Source organism: Nicotiana attenuata, chromosome 1 (assembly GCF_001879085.1).
Source record: "Nicotiana attenuata strain UT chromosome 1, NIATTr2, whole genome shotgun sequence".
NCBI lineage: Eukaryota > Viridiplantae > Streptophyta > Magnoliopsida > Solanales > Solanaceae > Nicotiana > Nicotiana attenuata.
The window spans coordinates 64,617,308-64,640,840 of record NC_031989.1 but is presented as its reverse complement, the minus strand read 5'-3'; the positions used below and the strand labels follow the sequence as shown (position 1 = coordinate 64,640,840).

General features: G+C 39.3%; 1 protein-coding gene across 3 annotated transcripts; it reads left to right on the top strand.

Moving 5' to 3' along the window:
• LOC109227756 (neurochondrin) lies at positions 5,253–13,780 on the top strand. 3 transcript variants are annotated; one of them, XM_019392959.1, is made up of 19 exons: positions 5,253–5,382; positions 5,484–5,709; positions 6,477–6,633; positions 6,942–7,078; positions 7,234–7,337; positions 7,456–7,551; positions 8,157–8,250; positions 9,243–9,363; positions 9,481–9,674; positions 9,957–10,060; positions 10,134–10,189; positions 10,840–10,929; positions 11,026–11,125; positions 11,274–11,378; positions 11,463–11,535; positions 12,556–12,719; positions 12,955–13,012; positions 13,175–13,244; positions 13,358–13,780. In XM_019392959.1, exons 1-19 carry the CDS (start codon positions 5,380–5,382, stop codon positions 13,371–13,373), a joined length of 1,968 nt encoding a protein of 655 aa, XP_019248504.1. In that variant the 5' UTR covers positions 5,253–5,379; the 3' UTR covers positions 13,374–13,780. The 3 variants fall into 3 exon arrangements, with proteins under 3 accessions (XP_019248504.1, XP_019248497.1, XP_019248507.1); XM_019392952.1 differs by having other exon boundaries at positions 13,138–13,244; XM_019392962.1 differs by lacking the exon at positions 5,253–5,382 and having other exon boundaries at positions 5,547–5,716; positions 13,138–13,244.

Below are 23,533 nucleotides of genomic sequence, written 5' to 3'. Positions count from 1 at the left end.
CGTACGACCCGATCCAATATAAATATTTAAACTGTGCACTGCCGAGGGTCAAACATCACGAACCATAGATGCATCTATCTGCTACCGGAGCGTTCGGCCCGCTCCACAAAAGAGAAAAATACATTTAAAACAACCAACTAATGATTTACTAAGGGGCATATTCAAGGAAATACCAATTCTTATTAACGGTAAAGAAAATGAAATTTAACCTTTTACAATTCCTTTACCAAGTTTCAATATGATTTAAGCAATTAAATTAACAAGTAGGTTGCAAACATCGCAAGTATAACATGATTTGGGTCCTAGACTACCCGGACATAAGCATAATAGTAGCTACGCACAGACTCTCATCACCTTGTGCGTACGTATCCCCCCACAAATAGAAGCACATATTAAATCAATTCACCTATGGGATTAATTTCCTCTTACAAGGTTAGAAAAGAGACTTACCTCGCTCCGAAATTTCATAACCGGTTCCAAAACCTCTCCAACGACTCCAACCGAAGCCCACTACAAAATTAGTCAATAAATGTGCAAATTCATAAATATATACTCTAATACTCATTATAATCCAATTTACGATAATTTCCAACTCCGCTCGAAAAGTCGGTAAAAATCACCCTCGGCCCACGTGCCCGGATTCTGAAATTTTTTGAAGATAAACATTACCCATAACCCCACGAACTCAAATATATAATTTATTCCCAATTCCATGCCCAAATTCGTGGTCAAGATCTAAATATACCAATTTCTAGGTTTTCTTCCAAATCCCAAATTTTCACAAATTTTCCATGAATTTCCATGTTAAAAGCCATATATAATCCAAGTATTTAACTTGCAACATGTGGGAATCACTTACCTTGACATAGATGATGAAGATGGAGCTTCAAAATCGCTCCTAGGTCGGCTCCCATGGAGGAAATGAGATGAAAGCAGCCAAACCCATTTTTGCAAACTTATACACTGCCAGACGACCCTTCTTCGCGATCGCGGGAATGCCTTCACGATCGGCGAAGGCTAAAAATTCTGCCTCCCAGAATTCCTCTATGCGTTCGCGACCAAAGGGCCGCGTTCGCGAACCTGGTGATCCCCCTATACTTCTTGTTCACGGGCCTCAAGCCGCGTTCAAGAAGGGTTAATGCCTGGCAGCCCCAGCTCTCTACCTCTTCACGATCGCGTTCGCGTAGGCTGTTCCAGGCCCACTCTCGCGTTCACGTCCATGCACTGCGTTCGCGATGAACAACACGACAGCCCAAAAATCCCTTCTTCACGAACGCGGGACTCCCTTCGCACTCGCGAAGGACAACACCACAACCAGCAACAACAGTTCCAAAACAGCTCAAATTGATCCAAAACCACCCCGAAACACACCCGAGGCACCCGGGACCCCCGTCCAATCACACAAACCAGTCCCATAACATAACGCGGACCTGCTCGAGGCCTCAAATCACATCAAACAACATCGAGATCATGAACCGCACCCCAATTCGAGCTTAATGAACTTTAGAACTTTGAACTTCTACTTTCGATGCCGAAACCTATCAAATCATGTCCGATTGACCTTAAATTATGCACACAAGTCACATTCGACATTGCGGACCTACTCCAACTTCCTAAATCGGAATCCGACCCCGATATCAAAGGGTCCACTCCCGGTCAAACTTCCCAAAAACCTTCAAATTCCAACTTTCGCCAAATGACCCCAAAATGACCTACGGATCTCCAAATCCACATCCGGACGCGCTCCTAAGACCAAAATCACCATAGGAAGCTATTCCCAGGCTCGGAATACCAAATGAACATCGGTAACATTGAAATGCACTTCAACCCAAATTCACGAAATTCTTCCTAAGTATCAACTTTTCCACAGTAGGCGCCGAAACGCTCCCCGGTTATGCAAAACCCGATCCGAACATACGCCCAAGTACAAAATCATCTCGGACCTGTTGTAACCTTCAAATCCTGATTCTGCGGTTGTTTACTTAAAAATCACACCTTAGTCAATTTTTTTCCAACTTAAAGCTTCCGAAATGAGAATTTTCTTTCCAAATTAACTCCGAACTTCTCGAAATTCAATTTCGACCATACGTACAAGTTATAATACCTTAAGTGAAGCTGCTCATGGCCTCAAACCACCGAACGACGTGTTAGAGCTCAAAACAACTGGTCGGATCGTTACAATCCAGGTAACAACTGATTGGTTATGCAGATGCAGGACATTTGTCAGATTCACATAAGGGTCAATCTCAAATAGGTTATTTATTCACATGTGGAGGTACTGACATATCATGGCATTCAACAAAACAAACGATGGTTGCTACTTCTTCAAATCATGCAGAGATAATAGCTATTCATGAAGCGAGTTGAGCATGCGTTTGGTTAAGATCAATAATTCAACATATCTAGGAGATATGTGGTCTTTCATAGGGAAAGGATATTCCAATAAAATTCTATGAAGGCAATTCTGCATGTATAGCTAAACTAAAAGGGGGATATATTAAGGGAGACAGAACAAAACACATTTCACCAAAATTCTTTTTCACGCATGATCTTCAAAAGAATGGTGAATTAGATGTTCAACAAGTTCGTTCGAGTGATAATTTAGCAGATTTGTTCACTAAGCCATTACTGACATCAAAATTTGAGAAGTTAAGATAGAGGATTGGAATGCGTCGTCTCCGAGATATCAAATAGAATTTTCATCACGAGGATAAATACGCGTTGCACTCTTTTTTTCCTTAACCAAGATTTTGTCCCAATTGGGTTTTCCTGGTAAGGTTTTTGATGAGGTAGCTCTCAATGCATATTACATGATATGTGTACTCTTTTTTCTTTACTAGAATTTTTTCCCATATGTTTTTTTCCTAGTAAGGTTTTAACAAGGCACATTATCTTTGGACATCCAAGGGAAAGTATTATAAATCCACTTACACATAAGGTGGATGTCCAGTTTGAGATTTGGAAATCTTGCCATATCTTAAATTTGTCTTCATGTTGTTATAAATCCAATTGCATAGAAGGTGGATGTCCAACTTAAGATTTGAAAATCTTGCCATATTTTAGATCTGTCTTCATGTCTAGATTTTTGTTGATTTTGAGACTCATAACTAGATTTAGGAAGTTATGTAACAATGCAATTGTATCTATAAATAGGTTCATTCATGAACCTAAAGAAGACACTTTGAAACAAAAGAAAAAGATCTTCCTTTTTACTATTATCATTCTCTTCTATTATTGATCTTAATTACATAGTTCCTGCTATATTGCTTTTATTTTATAACACCTATCTCATTTCTTAAGATTTTTGGATGCATACAACTTACTAGGCGATTTGGAACTCTCTGGGAGTCGTTGTGACTTGTTATAGGCGGATTATAATTGATGAAGTGGAGGGGGCTCTGCATAAGATGAGCAGGGGCAAAGCGCCCGGGCCAGATGAAATTCTGGTAGAGTTTTGGAAGAGTGCGTGCAAGGCATGCTTGTAGTGACTCACTAGGTTATTTAATGTCTTTTAGAACAAAGAAGATTCCCGAAGAGTGGAGGTGGAGCACGATGGTTCCTGTATACAAGAATAAGGGGGATATCTAAAATTGCAATAACTGTCGGGGGTATCAAGCTGCTTAGCCATACTATGAAAGTCTGGGAGAGAGTGGTAGAGCTAAGGATGAGGAGGAATGTGTCTATTTCTGAGAACCAGTTTAGGTTTATGCTGGGGTGTTCGGCTAGAGAAGTCATCCACCTTGTTAGGAGATTGATGGAGTAGTATAGAGAAGGAAAAAGGACTTGCATATGGTGTTCATCGACTTAAAAAAGACGTACAATAAAGTTCCGAGGGAGGTTTTATGGAGATGTTTGGTGGCTAGAGCTGTACCTATTGTCTACGTTAGGGTGATTAAGGACATGTATTATGTAGCAAAGACCCGAGTGAGGATGGATGGTGGGGACTCGGACCATTTTCTTATTATGATGGGTTCGCATCAGGGGTCGGCACTCAGCCTTTTTTTGTTTGCCCTGGCGATGGACGTACTAACGCGCCACATCCAAGGAGAGGTGCCATGGTGTATTCTATTTCCAGATAATATTATATTGATTGACGAGACGCGAGGCGGTGTAAACGCGCAGTTAGAGGTATGGAGGCAGACCTGGAGTCTAAAGGTTTCAAGTTGAGCAGGACCAAGACAAAATACTTGGAGTGTAAGTTCAGTGGTGAGACTTAAGGAGGGGAAGGGGAGGTGAGGCTGGACTCACAGGTCATCCCTAGGAGAGGGAGTTTTAAGTACCTTGGGTCTATTATTCAAGGCGATGGGGAGATTGATGAAGATGTCACACATCGTATTGGGGCAGGATGGATGAAATGGAGACTCGCTTCCGGTGTTTTATGTGACAAGAAGGTGCCACCGAAACTTAAAGGTAAGTTCTACAGAGTGGTGGTCAGACTGACAATGTTGTATGGGGCTGAGTGTTGGCCAGTTAAGATCGCTCATGTCCAGAAGATGAAGGTAGCAGAAATGCGGATGTTGAGATGGATGTTGGGCACACCAGGTTAGATAGGATTAGAAATGAGGTTATTCGCGACAAGATGGGTGTGGCCTCTATTGCGGATAAGATGCGAGAATCGCGGCTTAGGTGGTTTGGTCATGTGAGGAAGATGAGCACATACGCCCTGGTGAGAAGGTGTGAGAGATTGACATTGGAGGGCCCACAGAGAGGTAGAGGTAGGCCAAAGAAGAGGTGGGGAGAGGTGATTAGGCGAGACATGATGCAACTTAAGCTGACCGAGGACATGACCCTTGATGGGAAGGTAGTAGAGTAGGTAGTCTAGAGTGCTCATAACATTAGTATTGGCACGCAGTCTTACTTTCTGTTGGTAGTAGGCTTTTATGACTAACCGTTATTTTCTTTCATTATTGATCAGCTTACTTGTTGTCTTTCTTCTGCTTTTATATGGCTTTTGGTGATGTCCCTTCTTGTCTATATTTTCATTAACGTGGTGCTTATGCTTTCCTGAGCCGAGGGTCTATTGGAAACAAACTCTCTATGCTCACAAGGTAGGGGTAAGGAATGCATACACACTACACTCCCTAAACCCCACAGTGTGGGATAATAATGAGTATGTTATTGTTGTTGCATAATACAACTTACTTTAAAAAAAATGATTTTCCTAAAATTTCTGCCTGTATTAGTGTAAAAATGATACTCCATCTAATTATAATATTTTTCCCTCTCCTCTATAAAATTCAAGAAACATCTTCAAGGTACTCTTTACGGCGTCGTTTTTACTGACATTGAAAACATTCCCTCCACAGCACAAAGACTTCAACTTTCTGGAAATCTCCTTTTGATTTTCCACACTCTGCTGCTTCTTCTCCAGCCACTTGAATGGTTGCTAAAATGCTTCACAACGCCTTCTACTTTATTCCTTTCACCACTCAATTTATCAAAGTAATCCTCCATTTTGTTGACTCATTTTGTTTGAATTGCAGGAACAACAAGCTTCAAGTAGTGGAGCATCATCATCATCTCAAGCGCCACCTCAATCACAACCTTCATTTGATGATTGTTTGAAGCTACTGAGAGGAGAAAGAGATGAGCAGCGGTTAGCGGGTCTGCTTTTAGTTACAAAGTTTTGCAATAAAGATGACCACGCCGCCATTCGCAAGGTTTACGACGCCGTCGGACCTCAATTCCTCCACCGCCTTCTTCGTACCGGTAAAGGGTATTTTTTTTGTTTATCGACTTTTTAGCATTTGAATTGGTAGTTAAGTGTGTCAAGGCATAGTCTAGTGCAGTGGCGGAGCCACGGTTTTATCTACGGATTCAAAAAAATAGTTATAGAATGCAGTGGTGGAGCCAGGATTTTCATTAAGGGGAGTCAAAATGTAAAGAAATAAACTCACCAAGAAGTCAGTCAAGGGGTGTCACTTTAGAGTATATATACATATTTTTAAAAGAATTACCGAGCTAAACAGTGTAATTTTTCGACAAAGGGGTGTCGGTTGACACCTCCGCCATTGAAAGAATGTCATACTTGAGATTTGAACTTGTGGACTTAAAGCAACTCTTGAACCCCTTTACCACTAGGAAATAATTTTACGTTTTGTCAAGGGGATTCAACTGTATATATGTAACTTACATTTTTAACATTTTCACCCTATATGCACAGTATAATTTTTCAAGGAAAAGGGGAAAAAATTGTAGTCAACTTGTCTCTCTTTTTCCCTTTTGGAGCCAATCTGGCAAACTTGCACTTTTAGAATGCAAGGGTTCCCCCACTCGACCCTGAAATTTATATTTAAGGTTCAATTTCCTAATTTGCCTTAAAAGATAATTATTTATCAGAATCGCAACGAAATCGGCCCAAAACTGGAGGGGATTATATAGAGGATTCATATTGCAGACTTCAGTTAGTTTGGCTTTGAGTTGTAGTTGACTGATTGATTGATTGAAGTTTTAATCTGAAAATTGGTTCTTAATAGGAATGGGGAAAGGAAGTGATGGACCGGGTGATAACCGTGACGCCTACTTGCAGTTGTCAATCACTGTTCTTGCAGCATTTTGTAGAGTTCCTGAGATTGCGGCTTCTGAAGATATGGTTACTAAGATTCCTCTCATTGTAGAGATAATGTCCACAAAGTATTTTTCTGGTGAATCATTTTGTTGACAGTTTCAGTTCTGTTGTTTTCTGGTGAATCATTTCTTTGGCAATTTCAATTCTGTAGTTTATGTTGTTCTTATTAATTGGGTGAGAGATTCCGTTAGTAAATGCAGAGGTAGTTAAAGTTATTCTGTTGTTTCTGAAGTAGTTTATGTTATTGTGCTAGAGAGCTCAGTGATCTAGTGGGATGTTACTGTGTGGTGCATTTCTTTAATTACAAGTACATTTGCCTTCTCCATTTCTTCTTCCAAATATGTAATATTTGGCGCTTTGTTTACACTTCCAGAGCAGGGTCACCTATCATTGAAGAATGCTACGAATTTTTGTTTTTGGTCTCAGCGGCCAATGAAGAAGGGGTTAAAACCATGTACGAATCTGCTGGCTTGCATGTGGTAGCTTCACAAATGTCAATTCTACCGGATGGTATTTAGTTTGCTCATCTGAAGCATGTTACTTTTCCTAAGGATCATGGCCTCACCTTAGCACTCCAAGCTTTACATTCTCTCTATTCGCTACATAGATTCAACCTGATTTTGTTTCTCTATCTGGCCCTTTTTGTCTTTTAAAATCATTTTCAGGTTCTCATATGATTGAACTTGCTATGAAACTTGTGCAAATCATTCTTATTAAGCTACCCTCAGAAAATGTTTATTCTGAGCATCCAGCTGATCTGTCAATGGTGGTGAGTCTACAAGCACTGAGTCCCTCAGAGTTTTTTTGTGCAGTTGTTGGACTCTCAGTTTACGGCAGAGAATGCATTTTCACGTGGACTTAATTTGTATTTTTATATTTTTGTTCAGGTGGCTGCAGTGGCAAAGCAGTTTGCTGTGCTGCAGAATGCACTGAAGTTTGAAGCGCTTCACCTGCTATCAACTATCCTGTCCAACAGTTATTCTGTATGTTAGTTACTTTATATTAAACATGTGTACTATCTTTTCTTTTGGTGTAACATGGTCATATATTCTTGCTACCACGCAATCAACTATATTAAAAATTCAAGATCTTCTGTTATATGATTTTCCATGTTTTGGTTAACCAATAGATTGATTTGTTTGTAGTTATCAGTTAACATACTTGCCAGCAGTCATTGCACCATTAGGCAACTTCTCTAGCTTTATATTTTTTATATATAGAGATATTCATTATCTTTGTATCCTTCATACATATTAAAAGAAAGCTTTAAAATGAATCTTTTAGAATTACTGATATATCCTTTATGTGGAACTAGAGGAATAGATTTGAAAAAGAATACATTTGAATAACCAATCAAAGTTTATGGTTGTATATAGAGTGAAAATTGATAGAGCGTAGTCCTGCTTATCGGGATTTGCTCTTAGTGATCTTTTAGAATTTACAGTTTACCATTTGAAGAAGGCTTGATACATTTTATCTTGCATTCGGACATTAGTTCTTTGTTTGCTCCTTGAACCCCATATATGCTCCTTTCATCATACCTCTATAGTTCGGAATCTGGCTGTGACTTTTTATACACAACTTGCAGGTGCCTGTATATGATGCTCTTCGCTTAATGAAAAATGATGTTTGGTCGACAAACATGCGCATTGGTATTGTAGCTATCTTGCAGAATCGAGTCGGTATGTTAACATTGATGTATAAATATATTTCTTTATCCATATTTCATATCCTTGACCTCGTGAAAGTAATTTTTGTTACTCAAGAGAATAGGGGATTGAATGTGGAGGCCTAACATATCTATACAATGAGGTGCCATAGAAATACGGATGCTAAGATAAATTCTTAATTGTACAAGATTACTGAAGATTATGATAATCATTGCAGAGAGAGGGTCAATAGTAACATAGAGGATAAATGAGAGTCGGTCACATAAGATGGTTTGGCCATGTCTTACATAGTGCATTTCCATAGGTGTAACAATGTGATGATTGTAGGCGCTAAAATGGGACGAGTTAGATCTAAAATCATGTGGATTGAAGTTCCCTCAAAAAACCTACAATCTCCTGGAATCAATATGGATTTAGTTACTAACAGAACACATGAAGCAAATGATCCATATAGGTCATAGTAACTAGTTAGAATTAAGGCTTAACGACAAAGGTTTAGTTGTTGTTACACTTACTTTAGGTTCGGTGTTTGCCAAAAGTTTCTTAACCATAGTTAGAGACTTGGTATTTCGGTGTAGGATAAATGAGCTTTAGAAAATCTCTTATTTGCCTTAAAGCACAAATTATTTATCGGTGTCGAGTTAAATGGGACCAAGTAGAGCCAAGTGGATTTGAAGGATTCATATTGTCGACCTCTCCTAGTTTGATATTGAGGTGTAGTTGATTGATTGATTGAGAGAATTCTGATTTGATTCCAAATTTCGTTATTAGTACTCTATTGAGTATAGGCCAAAAAACCAGGGAAGCCGAGCTCTCAAGTAGCCACATAAAGGGTATTCCAGCTTAATCTCTTCAATATTGACTCCTATGTTTCCTAAGTGGAACATTTTCCCAATTCAGTGAAAATTGTGCATGGTTTTATTCCATATTAAGTTGTTTTGAGGTCCTTTTTTAAATACATATATCTATTATTTTATTTCTCCTTCTCCTCATTTCTATCGCAGCACCTTCGCATAAGCTTCAGGCTCTTATCCTGGCGGAATCTGTCATATCAATTGTCGGTGAAGGGTGGCTAATTGGGGAGATGAACTTAACTAATTCCCAGGATTCCCTGCCTGCTGACAGGTAAAGCAGAAATTCATGGTGTTGAAGTTGTGTTCCTCTTGCTTTAACTTGCCTCCTCCATTGGCTTATCTCTGACTTGGGACGTAGAAAGCATTAAGTGTCTCTTCATCTCTTCAGGTGTATTCTGCTTGTTTTGGAGTCATCCAGGGTTGAAATTGCTGTGCTTTTAAATGACCTAGCATACTTAAAATATGAAGCCTCCAAGGAGCCCTCAAATAAAGAGAATATTCTTGTGAAGCAGAGGAATCTTGGCATAGCCTTCTCTTTGGTGGAAAAAATAATTAAACTTATTTCAAGTTTTGGTGGCGAAGGTATGTGCCTATATATTTCTTATATTCTCTGAGACTTTTCAATATTATATTACTGAAGACATTAATACAGAACCCGATTAGTGCTAAAAATTTTAATACTAAGGTCATCTCCACTTGTACTACACTTTACAGTCAATTTTTGTCAAATAAGAAGCCTGATTCTGGGACAGAGGGTGTGTTTCATTTGCATGTAATGCTTTGCTGTTATCTCTTGATCCAAGAGTAGAGAGAGCTGTTAGGAGATGACTTATGAGCTGTTCATGTAATGATGGCCATTTGCAGAGTCAACTGCTAATGCTGTTATCAGTGAGAGCACTTTCACAAAAATCATTTCTGGGCTCAATGAGACAATTGGTGTTGTTTTGGACTATCTACGAGATGCTAAGGTACTATTAATCCATTAGTGCCTAGGAGAAAAAGTATAGCAAGTATGCTCACGCAACAATGATGTTTTGGCAGGAGCATGGACAGATGAAAGGGGATGATCTTCTAGCAGCAGTGCGAGTAATTGGAAGGTATGAATCCCACCTTTCCTTCTGTGTGGATGTCGGAAAAAAAAAGTAGAAAAAACTGTGGCTGCATAAAAAATAGTCCCCGAGAAAACTGTTAGTATTAACACTGTAATTTTTATCAACCGTACCTGTCTTTGCCGGTGATATTCTTAGAGAAAGAAGTAAGCCTTTCCATTGAACAGATTTAGCAAAATCCTTGCTAGTTTGAGTTTCTAGTTTTTCGTTCTTCAAATTGGGATCAATTGCTTCTTTTGCTTGTGCTCGAGTTTTATCACCTTGTTGTTCTCTTATATGCTTTTCTGCCACTGTGAGTTAAATTATTTATTTGTTTCTCTCATCTGCTGACAAGCTTCATTCCCAATTTCATTGCTCATTCAAATAGGAAATTTCTTTTACTTCTGATTCAGCTTCCTGTTGTAAATGGATGCAATTGCACATCTGCACATTTATGGGTGACTTGAAGTCTACAACTTTCTGGTTTCATCTGCTTGTTGGAGAGTTGTAGATTTTTACTCCCGCCTTGAAATTTGTGAGGAAGTTGGAGTTGAATTTGTTCCAACAAAAACTTCTTTCCATATTTGTTGGTGATTGGAGTTTGAACTGGATTCCGTTAGAGAAATTTCTAAATAGTGAAATGTCTTTTGTTCTTTCAGCTATCTAGCAGAAGCACCTCATGCATGTAAAGACAAGGTCACGGCACTCCTAGGTTATATGCTTTCAATTGAAGGGGAAGATGAATTGAGGTTTGAGATTTCTATTACTGTTTTGATTAGCTAACATTTCTCTCAATGTCTTGAAAATGCGGCTGACGTGGAACTTGACATGGTTTTAAATGGCAGTCCTTTTTATTCCATCTGTTTTTTGCTTCCAATGCTGTGTCAAATAACTCTCAAGACTGGAGGTTGTAAAATTTTAGCTTCCTCAGGTGCATTAAGAGAAGTGAGTCTCACTTTCATTCTGATTTCTAAGATTAATACAGCATATTCGCGATCACTATGAACCAATATTTTTTATGGCAGCTGGCACTCCATCTATATGTCCTTCTCTTCGTATCTTGATCTTCCAAAGGAATGTATTTAATCTGCAGGTTGTCGGTTGTCTCATTGCGTTGATTGAACAAAACAATTATACATATGAGGATAATGGTTCTATATTCTTGGCGTGTGACACAGTCTTGAATCTTCTTCTAAAGGTAGTTTCCGCACAACAGAATATTATTGGATGAATTAGTTATGTGTATATGATGTTATTGACAATGTTGCCTTCTCATGAACAGCGCGAGCAAATCAAAATTCCCTCAGATGATTCCAGTTTTATCAGACTTTTAGTTGCATTGTCACATTGGGCAGGTAACATCTTTAACTCAAGCTTTTTGCACTTGCCAAGCCTGATCTCTTTGTTTCAACTGTTGAATTTTCTTGGTTTCCTCTGCATTCATTATTCATGTCTCCCGTCTGTAGCATATCCAAAAAGTTGAAAACTAAAGCCCATCCACTTTTTGCGAAGAGGTGTAACTTTTAACTAACCAGTATCTAGTATCAAGGAGACCCCCAGGGCAACATATTTGCTTACTCCTAACCTCTTACTTCCACAGTTTAAGGGGTACAGAATGGGAAGAGAGAATTTAATTTAATTGAACTAGGAAAAGGTTTCTGTTTAGTGGTGGGTCATTGCTGCTTCCGTCCAAGGAACTTCTGATGCTTCAAAATGCACCACCTAGAAATCGTATATCTCTGCTATCTGGCTATCCCTCCAATATGTGAGATTGTGAAGCTCTTTTCTGTTGCTCGCACGTGAGCGCAAAAAGTAAATACCAAAGGCAAGGGAGGGAGAGCTTGTTCAATTTTATTTTCTTTTTTCATTATTTTTTGTGTGCATGCATACCTGTTCAACATTGCTGGGCGGGTTGTAGATGCTTTCAAGCTGAGATACTGCAGTTACTAGGGATAATGTCTCATTATTAGGGATGTCAGAGAAACCTTAATAGAATTCTGCCTTTATAATCTCCTGAATGGACCTTCTCAAAAAAAAAAAAATCTCCTGAACGGATTTCTGACATCACTTACCAATAAAACCAGAGCGTGGTTGATTGTCGATCTGAAATTTATTTATGTCAAAATAAAAGGAGAGCTGTACTTCAGTAACAAATTATTCTTCCATGTTGTCATTGAATTTTCAGCTATTTGTGACCACCATGAGTAAATATTATATATACGTATCTATAAATTATGAAGGCTCCTAACAAATTGCCTGGAGATGGTAGATGCCCAGTTTCTCTCTACCAAGACGTACTGTCTCGACCATTTTTCACCTAGTTGATTTTTGGTTGCTTTCATGAAGTTGCTGAAATTTCTATATTTGCATTACAGAGGGTACGGATGATGCATCTATTGTCATGATGGCATCAAGCATCTGTTCACTTATACTTGAGTTGAAGTCAGAGGAAGCTCTTCTAAATCATCCTGACTTCGCTGCTGGCAATATTACTAGTCTGTCGAAGCTCATTGGACGAAGCTTTGCTATGTGTGGTCAGGTAATTTACTGGCTTATGCTTCAACCCTTCTGTTATACCTAATTTGACTGTACATCAATAATAGCTTTTTGATATGTTGGGATTACTCATAAGCAATCTCAGCAACCGATCCTCCCCACCCTTCCTCTTCCTCCCGTTTAAAATGGACATGAGAAAGAAACATGCCATAGAAATGATCTGTTAGTTGTGGTTTCTGATACTCCATTTGACAAATTATTTTTCTGGCTTAATTCAGGACTTGATGTCCGATGATGCTAAAGCTGAAGTTGATCTATTTCAGATAATTAGCTCAGGTTTGTGGCTCTCTTATATTAAGAATGTTTAGTAGTTCTATTTCGTATATTCTCTTTCTTCCTAGCTTTGACAAAGTTTGAGAAACAGTTGCTTATTCTACTTGTGCTATCTAAATTTGGTATAGCATATTCATCATGGGCTGATCGATTCCCTTGCATTAGACAAGCTGTCGAGAGCTCACGCCCTTTTCCATTTCGACATGTTTCATAGAAATCTTGTTCACTTGATGAGGTATGTTTGACTTGACTGTAAAATTCTGGTAAAGATCGATTGATTTACCTTCTGTTAAGGGTGATGTCTTTCTGAACATTTCATTCATGTATTCTGGACTTTCCAATGCCCAGGATTCTGGATATTTGACGCTACCTATAGCTTTCAATGGAGCTCTTGCACTGGCAAAAATTGCAGTGTAAAGACATTAGTGTTTCCGTATATTGCCTAGTGAGTAAATCTTCTGAGGGGGAATACAGTTGACATTTTGGGCCGACTATATGGATCAAAGCTGTTAGGATGACCAAGTCAGATGATGTTCTAACATGCACAAACTTGCCCATTACAAGCCTTTTCTGTTCTTCCAAATTTTTGCATATGTATTAGCCTCTTGCACGTCTTTGCACTCGTCGTACCATTTTCCTAAGGAAGACTTGCAGAATATAGCCCATCACACACAATATTGGAAGCTAGTTCTGTAAATTAGTTTGTTATTTAGTTAATCTCCTTGTACAAAATGTATGTTTTAATTTGATCTCTTTGGTCATATTTTGGTATCTCTTCTTACCTTGTTATTGGTAAGCATATTAGAGAAGGTAAGGTGCGACAATACAAGCCATGTGCCAAAAGGAAGATTCTTGCAAAGTCAGTGTCAGCCTAATTTTCCTTTCATAGTTAATTCACGTTCAATCAATAATCAATATTAGAAGAAAGAAGAGAGTATTATTTGCTGATTTGCCTCATGTGGTCGTCTTGTACATTTGCTTGTTTAGATGCTAGTACGATTTTTACTTTTGATTCCACCCCAAGAAAATTCAATTTTTTAGCTGAATGGGGAAAACTTTCCTAAGGTATATACAAGTTGGTATTTAGTATCGAAGATTCATAATTTATGCTATCCTTCTCGATTTCAAGTTAAATGTCAAAATTTCACGTTATATCGCCTATATCTAAACAATTTCGAAACAGATAAGTGCGTCTCCTAGGGATTTGGACATCGAACGGAAAATATTGCTTGATGAAAGAACGAACTGGAATTAATTGTTTTTTATTTTATTTTTGTCGAAGAACTCAACTCAAAATATCCAGATTTTCCAATCGCAGGAAGAAAACAATTCCATTCTGGTATCAATTCCACGTTTATCAGATGATGATTTTGATACGAATAACCAATCTTGTTGCGTATGAGATTCTAGTGTCAATGCTGCTAAATAGGAAACACAGAAAAAGAACACCATCTAGTTGTGTTAAATTAATCAATAAACTATCCCTGAAAATGGTTGGTGTACATAGTAGCGCTTATAAAGTTAGACATTTACATGCATTTGGTTTTTATATCAAACTAAATAATTTAAAAATTAAAGTAAGGACATCAGAATTTGACCCCGATGTTATGTTGTTTTCGTGAAACTCACAAACGCGAGTTATTAAAGAGTTATATTCTTCTATATCGGAACTTAAACCCAACTATACGTTATTGTAACTCACATAGGCAGTACAAAAAATTCTTCTCCTCTCTCTAGATTTCCTTTTCATCATAGTCATCACTCCAAAACCATGAACTCCTCCATGATCACAAAACATATCCCACCGGGACCATCGGTTAAGCCCAACCAAATGGACATTGAAGTGATCCAAACAACACTCCTATAAGGAAATGCTATCGGATAAACCGGCAAGCCAGCAAAATGAATATTACGAAGAAGACGTTCCCACAAACATAGAGAAAGATAAAGGAAAAAACATTGAAGGATCAATCCTCTCCCCCATGATGATAAACAGCGCCTCTACATCCCATGGCGCTACTCTGTAATCATAAAGGTCTTTAGACGTAGAATGCCGCACATCTTTCGCTCTAAACTAATTGAATTATGGAAACCATCTGAACAGTTAATCTTGATTGACCTAGGATGAGACTTCTTCATTGTCAAATTCAGCTTAGAGGAAAATATGGTAAAGGCATTACACCTAGGACCATGGTTTATCTCAGGGAACTTCCTATCAGTACGAAAATGGGAACCAAAATTCGTCCCACAAGAGGCCACTCTCTCTTCCACAGCCATTTGAATTCGCCTTCCACAACTGCCAACGGAATTCTATGACAAAGAAATTCTAGAAAAAGTAAGAAGGAAGCTAGGCAAATTGTTGAAAATAGACCCATGCACCTCCTCCACCCTCAGGGGAAGATATGCTCGCATATGCATTCAGGTTCCTCTAGAAACCCCGGTGGAAACCTCAGTCATAACTGGAGATTCACAAACAAGCAGTGATCTACGAACGGGAAGGTACACTATGCACGTCATGTGGCAGAATTGGACACACCTCAAAGGGATGCAACTACCGAAAATCTCAACCAACTGCCCCACCAGAAGCACCGGAAACATCAGATAAAATGTGGAACAAAGGGAAGAAAATGAGTGGAAAACAATCACCTTCCCAAGAAGGAAAAAGCAAGGCCAACAAAAATCAAATGATAGGAATGGAGTAGTGATAAATAACCAACATCAATCAACACATGCTCAACATATCCAAGTAAATATGTTCGATGCAAGTTCAGGTAAGTTTCTTCAAACCCAAACTGCTCAGTACAATTCAAAAAATGCTAAACACAACCCAAAACCCCTCAATAGGCCCAAAGGCCTAAATAGCAAACTAAGCCCCACCCCTCATTACCGGGCCACCGACCAGACGTGGTCCCAACCCAATACAAGTACAAAACAAAAAGCTGGATCGGGGTCCGATGAGCCTGACACAACCCACTCACTTGACCCCAATCACGCTCCCCTAGAACAGAACGCCACTTTTGGACCATCTAACGAGGCTACACACCCCAAATGTGTGGCAAGGGATTATGGGGCCAGTCACGCCCATCCAATAAGGCCCCTTACGCAATTGGAGGCTGTAAGCCCAACAAACTACCCATACCCTCTCACCTACGCTTCCCCTACCACTACCTCTGAGATAACCTCTAATGGGGAAATATCAACAGTCACCACGAACACTCAAGTGCACTCTCTGGAACCTCTCTCATTTTCAGATGAAAAGACACCCACCGTCTACTCCAAAAGATCACTAATTAATGCACAATCCCCCCCCCCCCAGGCACAATTATCGTCGCCTTCTCCACTAACCGAGATTTGACACCAAAAGGCATAATAATGGATCAACCCCTTAAGTTAATCCCCCACATTACCCAAAGTAGTAAAACCAAAAAACACAAAAATGGAAAAAGAGCAAACGACAACCTTCGTCACCTCACTGCCACTACCACCGGACCACCTTCCGACTTCTTGGCTGGAAGCGGCGTTGCAGGGGCAGGGCTTAACCTACAGTTTCACCTTGGGAAACCTACCAGAAAGTGATGCTGATTGTCCAGAATCTAGCACACCTAGCAAGGGTTACTGTGGAGGCCTTGAACAAAGCCCTAGCTGCCTTTGGTCCATGCCTATGGCAGACGATGGTGAACAAGGACAGTACGTCACCCAACATCGACCCTCAGATACTCAACAGCCAGATGTTCCAAACATTCCAGTCCCTACCCTTCTTCCCCGATCTGACAATAAAGGACCTAACGGCGGACTCGATCTTTGTGACAATTAACCCCCAAACCCATCAAATGACATCATCTTCTGCACCATCAGAGAAGAGCAATTCTCTACCTCTCAGCAACATCAAAAAGGGAATCAGCAAGGCCCTACAAATTCTCAAAAAGAAAAGCTCGCCAGAGGAAGAGGGAGCAATCTACGGCCCCCTACGAACAGACTCGCTCCTACTGGACTCAGTCAAGGCGATCGAGTTCAGTGTAGACACAAGCGAGGTGCTAGTGATTCTATGCCCCAGATCAATGATCAAGTGCGGTCTGATCCTAGTGTCCCACTAGAAAGATGGACCTATCAAACCACTATTGAATCTGACTCCAGTCCTCAGCCTCAAAAGGAAAACCCCACCATCTCCGACGAGGGCTCTTCAAGGAATAGGGAACCCTCAGAAAGGTCTTCACCAACCCATCCCATCACCATTAATGAATTACATCATATGGAATGTTAGGGGTGGAAACAATGCTGAGTTCAAGTGGCATTGTATGGAGATGGTAAAAATGCACAAGCCAGCCATGCTCGTTCTTCTTGAAACAAAAATGGCAGACCACTGTGAGCACGTGATTTTTGCCACGCTTAAATTGCTCCTATAAATTCATTAGAATTAGAATTTTCTTTTATTTTTAGGAATTAATTGCATGATTTTGTATCTTGTTTGCATTTTGTGTGCATTCTTAGCTTGATATAATTCATAAAAATACAAAAAATAGCCCACTTGCATTTAGGACCCAATTCTAGATTTTTAGTTAATTAACATCATAAAAAAAATAAGAGAAAAATAACAAATTTGTCATTTTACATTTTTTATTTAGCTTTCTTTTTAAATTGGGATTTAGCTGATCTTAGGAAATTTAATTAGTTCAATTGTAGATTTAAATCAGGTCTATTTCTATCCAACAAAATCAAAATCAAAATAAAATAAATAATTTTGAATAAAATATTTTTAAAAGAAAAGGAAGTCTTCTTGTTAAGGGACCCGGAATTGGGCCATCTTTGTTCAAAAACTCAAGCCCAGACCCCAAACCCATTTCAAAATCAGCCCAGATCCATACCCTCAACCGGTCCGCCCATTTTAATTCAAAAACGGCGTCGTTTTGTCACGCTAGATCCTGGCCGTCGAGGATCCTTGATCCAACGGTGAGGAACTAGGGATATTTTAATATAAAACGGTTGGAGATCCCCCCCTACCCCCTTCTCCGTCTCTCTCATTACCCTACACTCAAACCCTAACCATCACCGTCTTCCGCCGCGAACCGCCGCCGGAAATCGCCTCACGGCGGCGGCCGGTCTCCAAACTCGCCCAAATTTACACCCTCGACTCCTCTTCCCCTCCTCTTTCCAACGCCCCAAATGTTTTCCCTCAACTCATAGCCTATCTTTTCGAATATTCAAAACAGTGGCGCCGCCTCCGCCGCCCACGGCGGTGCCACCTCCAAACGCCCCCAAAATCACACCCCATGCTCCTCTCCTCCTCTTCTTTCCAAGTCTAGGTTTAGATTCCCTCAAATCACCACCAGATTCCTCGAATTTCAAATTGAAACTCGGGCCCCAAAACCCTAAATCCTCCAAATCGCACCAAATTCGCACCATGTGATCTCCTCACTTCTTTCATTCCTAATCCATCATCAGTGGCCTTCGAATCTCGCCCAAGGTGCTCGAATTCTAAATCACAAGAAGCGGCAGGACTCTAGAGCTACATAGGTGAGTTTTCTTTGTTTTTTCTCGTTATTTAAATTAGATTCTCCTCCACTGTCTCTTCTTCATGATTAATCAATTTAGTTTTCATTTTTTGCTTACCAATCCATTTAGAGTCAGTAATTGGCTTTGTTTTTCTGTTCATACTTGTTCGTTCATTTTTTTTGAGTTCTAATTGATAGCACGAATCTGTTCTTCTTAATTTTTGTTGTGTTAGATTCATAATTTTGTTTACTTAATAATCAGTAGCATAATTTAGGAATTCTGTCAATTTTGGTTCTTAAATTCCGTCCAAATCATAGTAGTAGTCTATAATAGCTTCGATTAGGATTAATTCTAATTCAAATTATGTTGAGATTCCTATGTGGCTATAGCTGATCATTTCTAGATTATTTGGTTAAATAACCCTGGTCACTTTGGACCAAGGTAAAAGGGGTTTTGGGTATAGCTGACATGAGTGGGTAATTTCATGATTGAATTAAGGGTGTTATAGGTATCTCAAAAATAAGAATCTTGCAGTAACTAGAATAGAATTCCCTAGAAGCTTCTAGATAGGGTTCTAATTAGGATTTCGGAGACTTAGTAGTGTAACTTGGGCAACAAGCCAATAAACAAGGGACTAATTAGCTAAAAACTAACAAATAAAAGAGGGACTTAGGGGTAAAACAGAAATCTGAGGGCTGCCCTAAGCTTTGCCTATAAAAAGGCATGCCCATTCCCTTGTTTCATAAGTTTGGAGATCTGAAAAAATTCCTACAGGTTTCTAGAAGCATTAGAGATTCAAAAACTCTGAAAATTTTAAAATTCAAACAGAGATCCTTGAAGTTTTCATTGATTAGAACAATCCCTGAATATGCATGAGTTAAAAACGAGTTGAGTTCTGTTTGATATTCAAGTTTTGGGTCAGCTTTTGGCTGAAATTTCGATTGCTGGTTTTATTGGTACTGTTATTGGTTCAAGTCTGTATTTGAGCTGATTCTTCTTCAATTCACTGGGCGATTTCATTTGCTGGACACTGTCTTTGCTGCTGCTTCTTTGACTCACTTATCCCTCATTTTTTGGCTTTTATTGTTGAATTCCAGGTACATGTTCTGGATCTTCTCTGATGTGGCCTTCAAAACTGGATATAAGATGAAGCTGTGTTTTTTCTATTGTGAATCTATGAACATTAATTCATCGTAGTTCAATTAGTCATATTAATTAGCTAAACTGTCATTGTAACAAATCTGACTGTTGAACTATGATTTCATTAGGCAATTACGTTATCTCATGATTGTTGCTGATTAATTTTGTGTCAATTGCTGTTTTCATTTGTTCATTCATGACAATTCTAGTAATGTTGCTGGTTTACTGTAATTGTAGTAATGTTAGCAGTATTAACTCATATTTGTTAGATGTTTGAAAAGTCAGTATCATGATAGGTTGGATAGTCACTTGCATTCGAACTAGTTCTAATTTCAGCAATTTTATCTCCAGTATTGGCTTTGACATCAGAATGAAATAGCAAATCAGTAAGTATTAGGTTGTTAAATTTGACATTTCAATATAAATGTGATCATTTCAGTTAAGCATTAAATCCTATATACTTGTTTGTAATAGTAATTCATTTGCGTAGATATAAGTAGAATGTAAAATTTAGAACTAAGTTAGCAGCTATTGAATTGAATAGATCCACAATCCTCCTGTTGTTACCCAAATTGATTAGTTTAACTTTGGAAACAAAATCAGTAGTTTTGAAAGCCCAACCATCCCTGTACCCAAATTCCAAACAAGCTGAATTAAGGTGTATGAATCCGAACTAAAAGCTGTTAAAACTCTAGATTGAGATATTGGTTACCAATGTGTAAACAGGTTGAAATTGTAAGAGACAGTTACCTTTAAACGTTAGTAGGCCTATGATTTGTGTAAATTGGGCCAATTTGTTTACAAAATTATTAATGAGCCCAAGAATCAACGTCAGTCTGGGTTCATTCATGAGCCAAAGCATTACATCTTTTAAAAACGGGATTTGGGCCTAATGTATAATCAGAAGCCCAAGTGTTTTAAATCACCGAGTCCCAATTGGCAGCCTATTTTCGACTTGGGCCTGTATATAGGCCCACAATCGGGCAGCATCTTCAAAACCTTACCAAATTTCTTCATTTTGGGACTTGCTCTGAGACCCAAGATGCTGAGAGCTTAATGCATATTTGAAATAGTTGGCATAATGCAAGTTTGGGCCTTTCAAGTTAAGTAGCAAGCTGAAATTAAAGGGGTTTTCAGTAATGGAGATTCTTTTGTTTGAGTTTGGACTTGAATTTGAGGCCCGAATTCGTTTGGATACTTTAATAGTAGTTTATTAATTAGGCCCTCTAGATACAATACTCAATAGAAGAAATAATAGTTCCTTTAGGGTGGTCTTTAAAATAAAGTGAGGTGCGCCGCGCCAAACAAAATTCATAGATTGTGTGGCCCTCTTTAAATATAAAAAATATTTAGAATTCGGGACGTGCCATTTAGCGAACTTTCATGGCCTCCCGCAAAGTTAATAACACGTTAGTCACTTTAGGCGCGAGGTTTATCAGTAGCGGAAGTAACTGAAAAATAGTAGAATAATCCACTCCAGCTGAGCTAAGCCGGCACTCACTTGCCATCCACACTCAAACCTTCTTTAATAATCTTATCTTCCTAAATTCGGTTGTGCATTTCATGTGACCCAAATCCAAATCCCAAAACGTTGAATAAAATATGTCGAGGATCCGGGTGCATTTCATGTGACGTGATCCAAAAACATGTTTTAAACGACGTTCAATTTCCTTAAAATTAATTAAAAGCGGTAAATAATTTTAAAATTGCACTATAGGATAAACATATTTTAAAATCAGATATTAGGCCATTTATAATAATTTAAGCGACCATGCTAGAACCACGGGATCCGGGGATGCCTAACACCTTCCCTCGGGTCAACAGAATTCCTTATTCAGAATTTCTGGTTCGCAGACTCCAATTGGGAAGTCGAATTTTTCCTCGATTTGGGATTTAAATTAAATCGGTGACTTGGGACACCAAAAGCCAATCCTTTCCCAAGTGGCGACTCTAAAAATAAATAAATAATCCCATTTCGAATAATGTCACTTTAAATGGAAAGACTCCCTTATACATTATCCTTCGGGGTAGGTGTGTAAAAAGGAGGTGTGACAGCTCTGGCGACTCTGCTGGGGATGCGAACCCAGAATTTCGATTCAGGGTTCAAGAATTCGAGCTTAGTACAATTGTTATATTTGGCTTTATCTGATTTTTCTACATGTTCCATGCTATATGTGCTAAAACCGCTTTGATATTTGTTGAACTGTATATATAAACTGTCGCGAATCCCTTCCTCTTTCTGAGTCTTCTACATCATGGAGAAGGGTGCACTTCGTGTAGCTTCTCTTCTGTTTAGAGTCTTTTCCCATTTAGAACGAGGTTTGGATAAGTTTCTAAGCCGGCGGAGCTTCTGTATCCCCGGTACGCTGCCTCCCCCTCGGCTTGAGTTGTCCGCTCGGGTAAGCCAGGTCTAGACCAATAAACCTAGGGTTTGAACCTAGAAGAACAAAACCTCATGCCGGATCCCTAGTAGGACGTTTGTTTGCATCATGTGCATTTGACTTAGGGGACTCAACACAGGGGTTGGGTCCGTCTAGGACAGGTGACCTGAAATAAATTGACCATCCTGATGCATCTTACGTGCTACTTGCGCATTTATTTGCTCGGCTTTACATGTTGACCGGCTTGTCTAAATGAGTGAAAATTGAGAAATAAGCAGTGTTAGGACTAAGTGAGGGTGACCATTTGTTTTGAAAACCCCAATGCCCAAATAGTACCGAAATGTTGCCGGATTTTTGAAAAATGAAAAAAAAACGAAAAAAAAAGAGAAAAATAGTTGAAAAATAGAACGATAATTGTTGTTTTGATTTTGGCAATCTGCCCGAACTACGCCGGTTTGATTCTCACCGGATGTGAGATACGTAGGCAACCCTCATCGGGTCCAACCTCCCTTTTGCAAAAATAGCCAAAAATGTCAAATTTTAATTTTGTGTCATAAATAAGTCGGGTGATGCCATTCCTGTCTAAAATAAGCCGAATGTCCCCAAAAGGACGCCGGAAGGCCGTTTTTGCAAGAACAGCCACCTTGAGTCATTTTTAAATGGTTTGCGGGCACAGCCTTAAAATCTTCCTCTCAGAAGTGCTGAAAGGCCGTATTTGCAAATCCAAGTCCTTGTTTTCTAAATAAAGAATTTTTGCACAAATAGCCATTTTTTAAAATAAATCATTAAATTCCCCTAAATAAATGTGCAGGATGAATTCAAGTAACATCGAAATTTTCTCAGTCCTGAGCGAGATCCCTTTAAAACTCCATATGTGGTGGCATGACTTGGGAAAAGGAAGCAGAGATACTGTGGTCAAAAGTTTGGGCGGTCTAGTAGATTTACTGAAAATCAAACCAAGAAAGGACATCATTGAGGCACTAATACCATTTTGGGACCCAACCCGTAATGTATTCCGGTTTTCAGATTTTGAACTCACACCTACATTAGAAGAGATCGCCGGATACGCAGGTCCCAACGGGAACCTCCGAGGTAGATATCCATTGGCCCCACGACCGGTAACCCTCCATAGGTTCTTGGATTTGTTGAACATTAGCCTAGATATTCAAGACCCGTACCTGGCGGAAGGGTGTTATACATTGCATTTCTTATATCACCGGTATGGTAACCCCAAAGGTTTCGAGGAACCCAACACAGGATTAACACATGCTGGAAATAAAGACAAATGGGAAGCCCGACGGGGATTAGCCTTCATGGTGGCCTTTTTGGGAGTGGTAATTTGTCCTAGAAAAGATGGTCACATAGACCTTGGCCTAGTAGGGATGCTAGATGTTGCCATGAAGAAACCTACTAGCACATGGTTCCCCTGATTATAGCGGAAATGTACCGAGCTCTGACCAAATGTCGGGAAGAGGAAAAATTCTTTCAAGGTTGCAATTTGCTCTTGCAATTG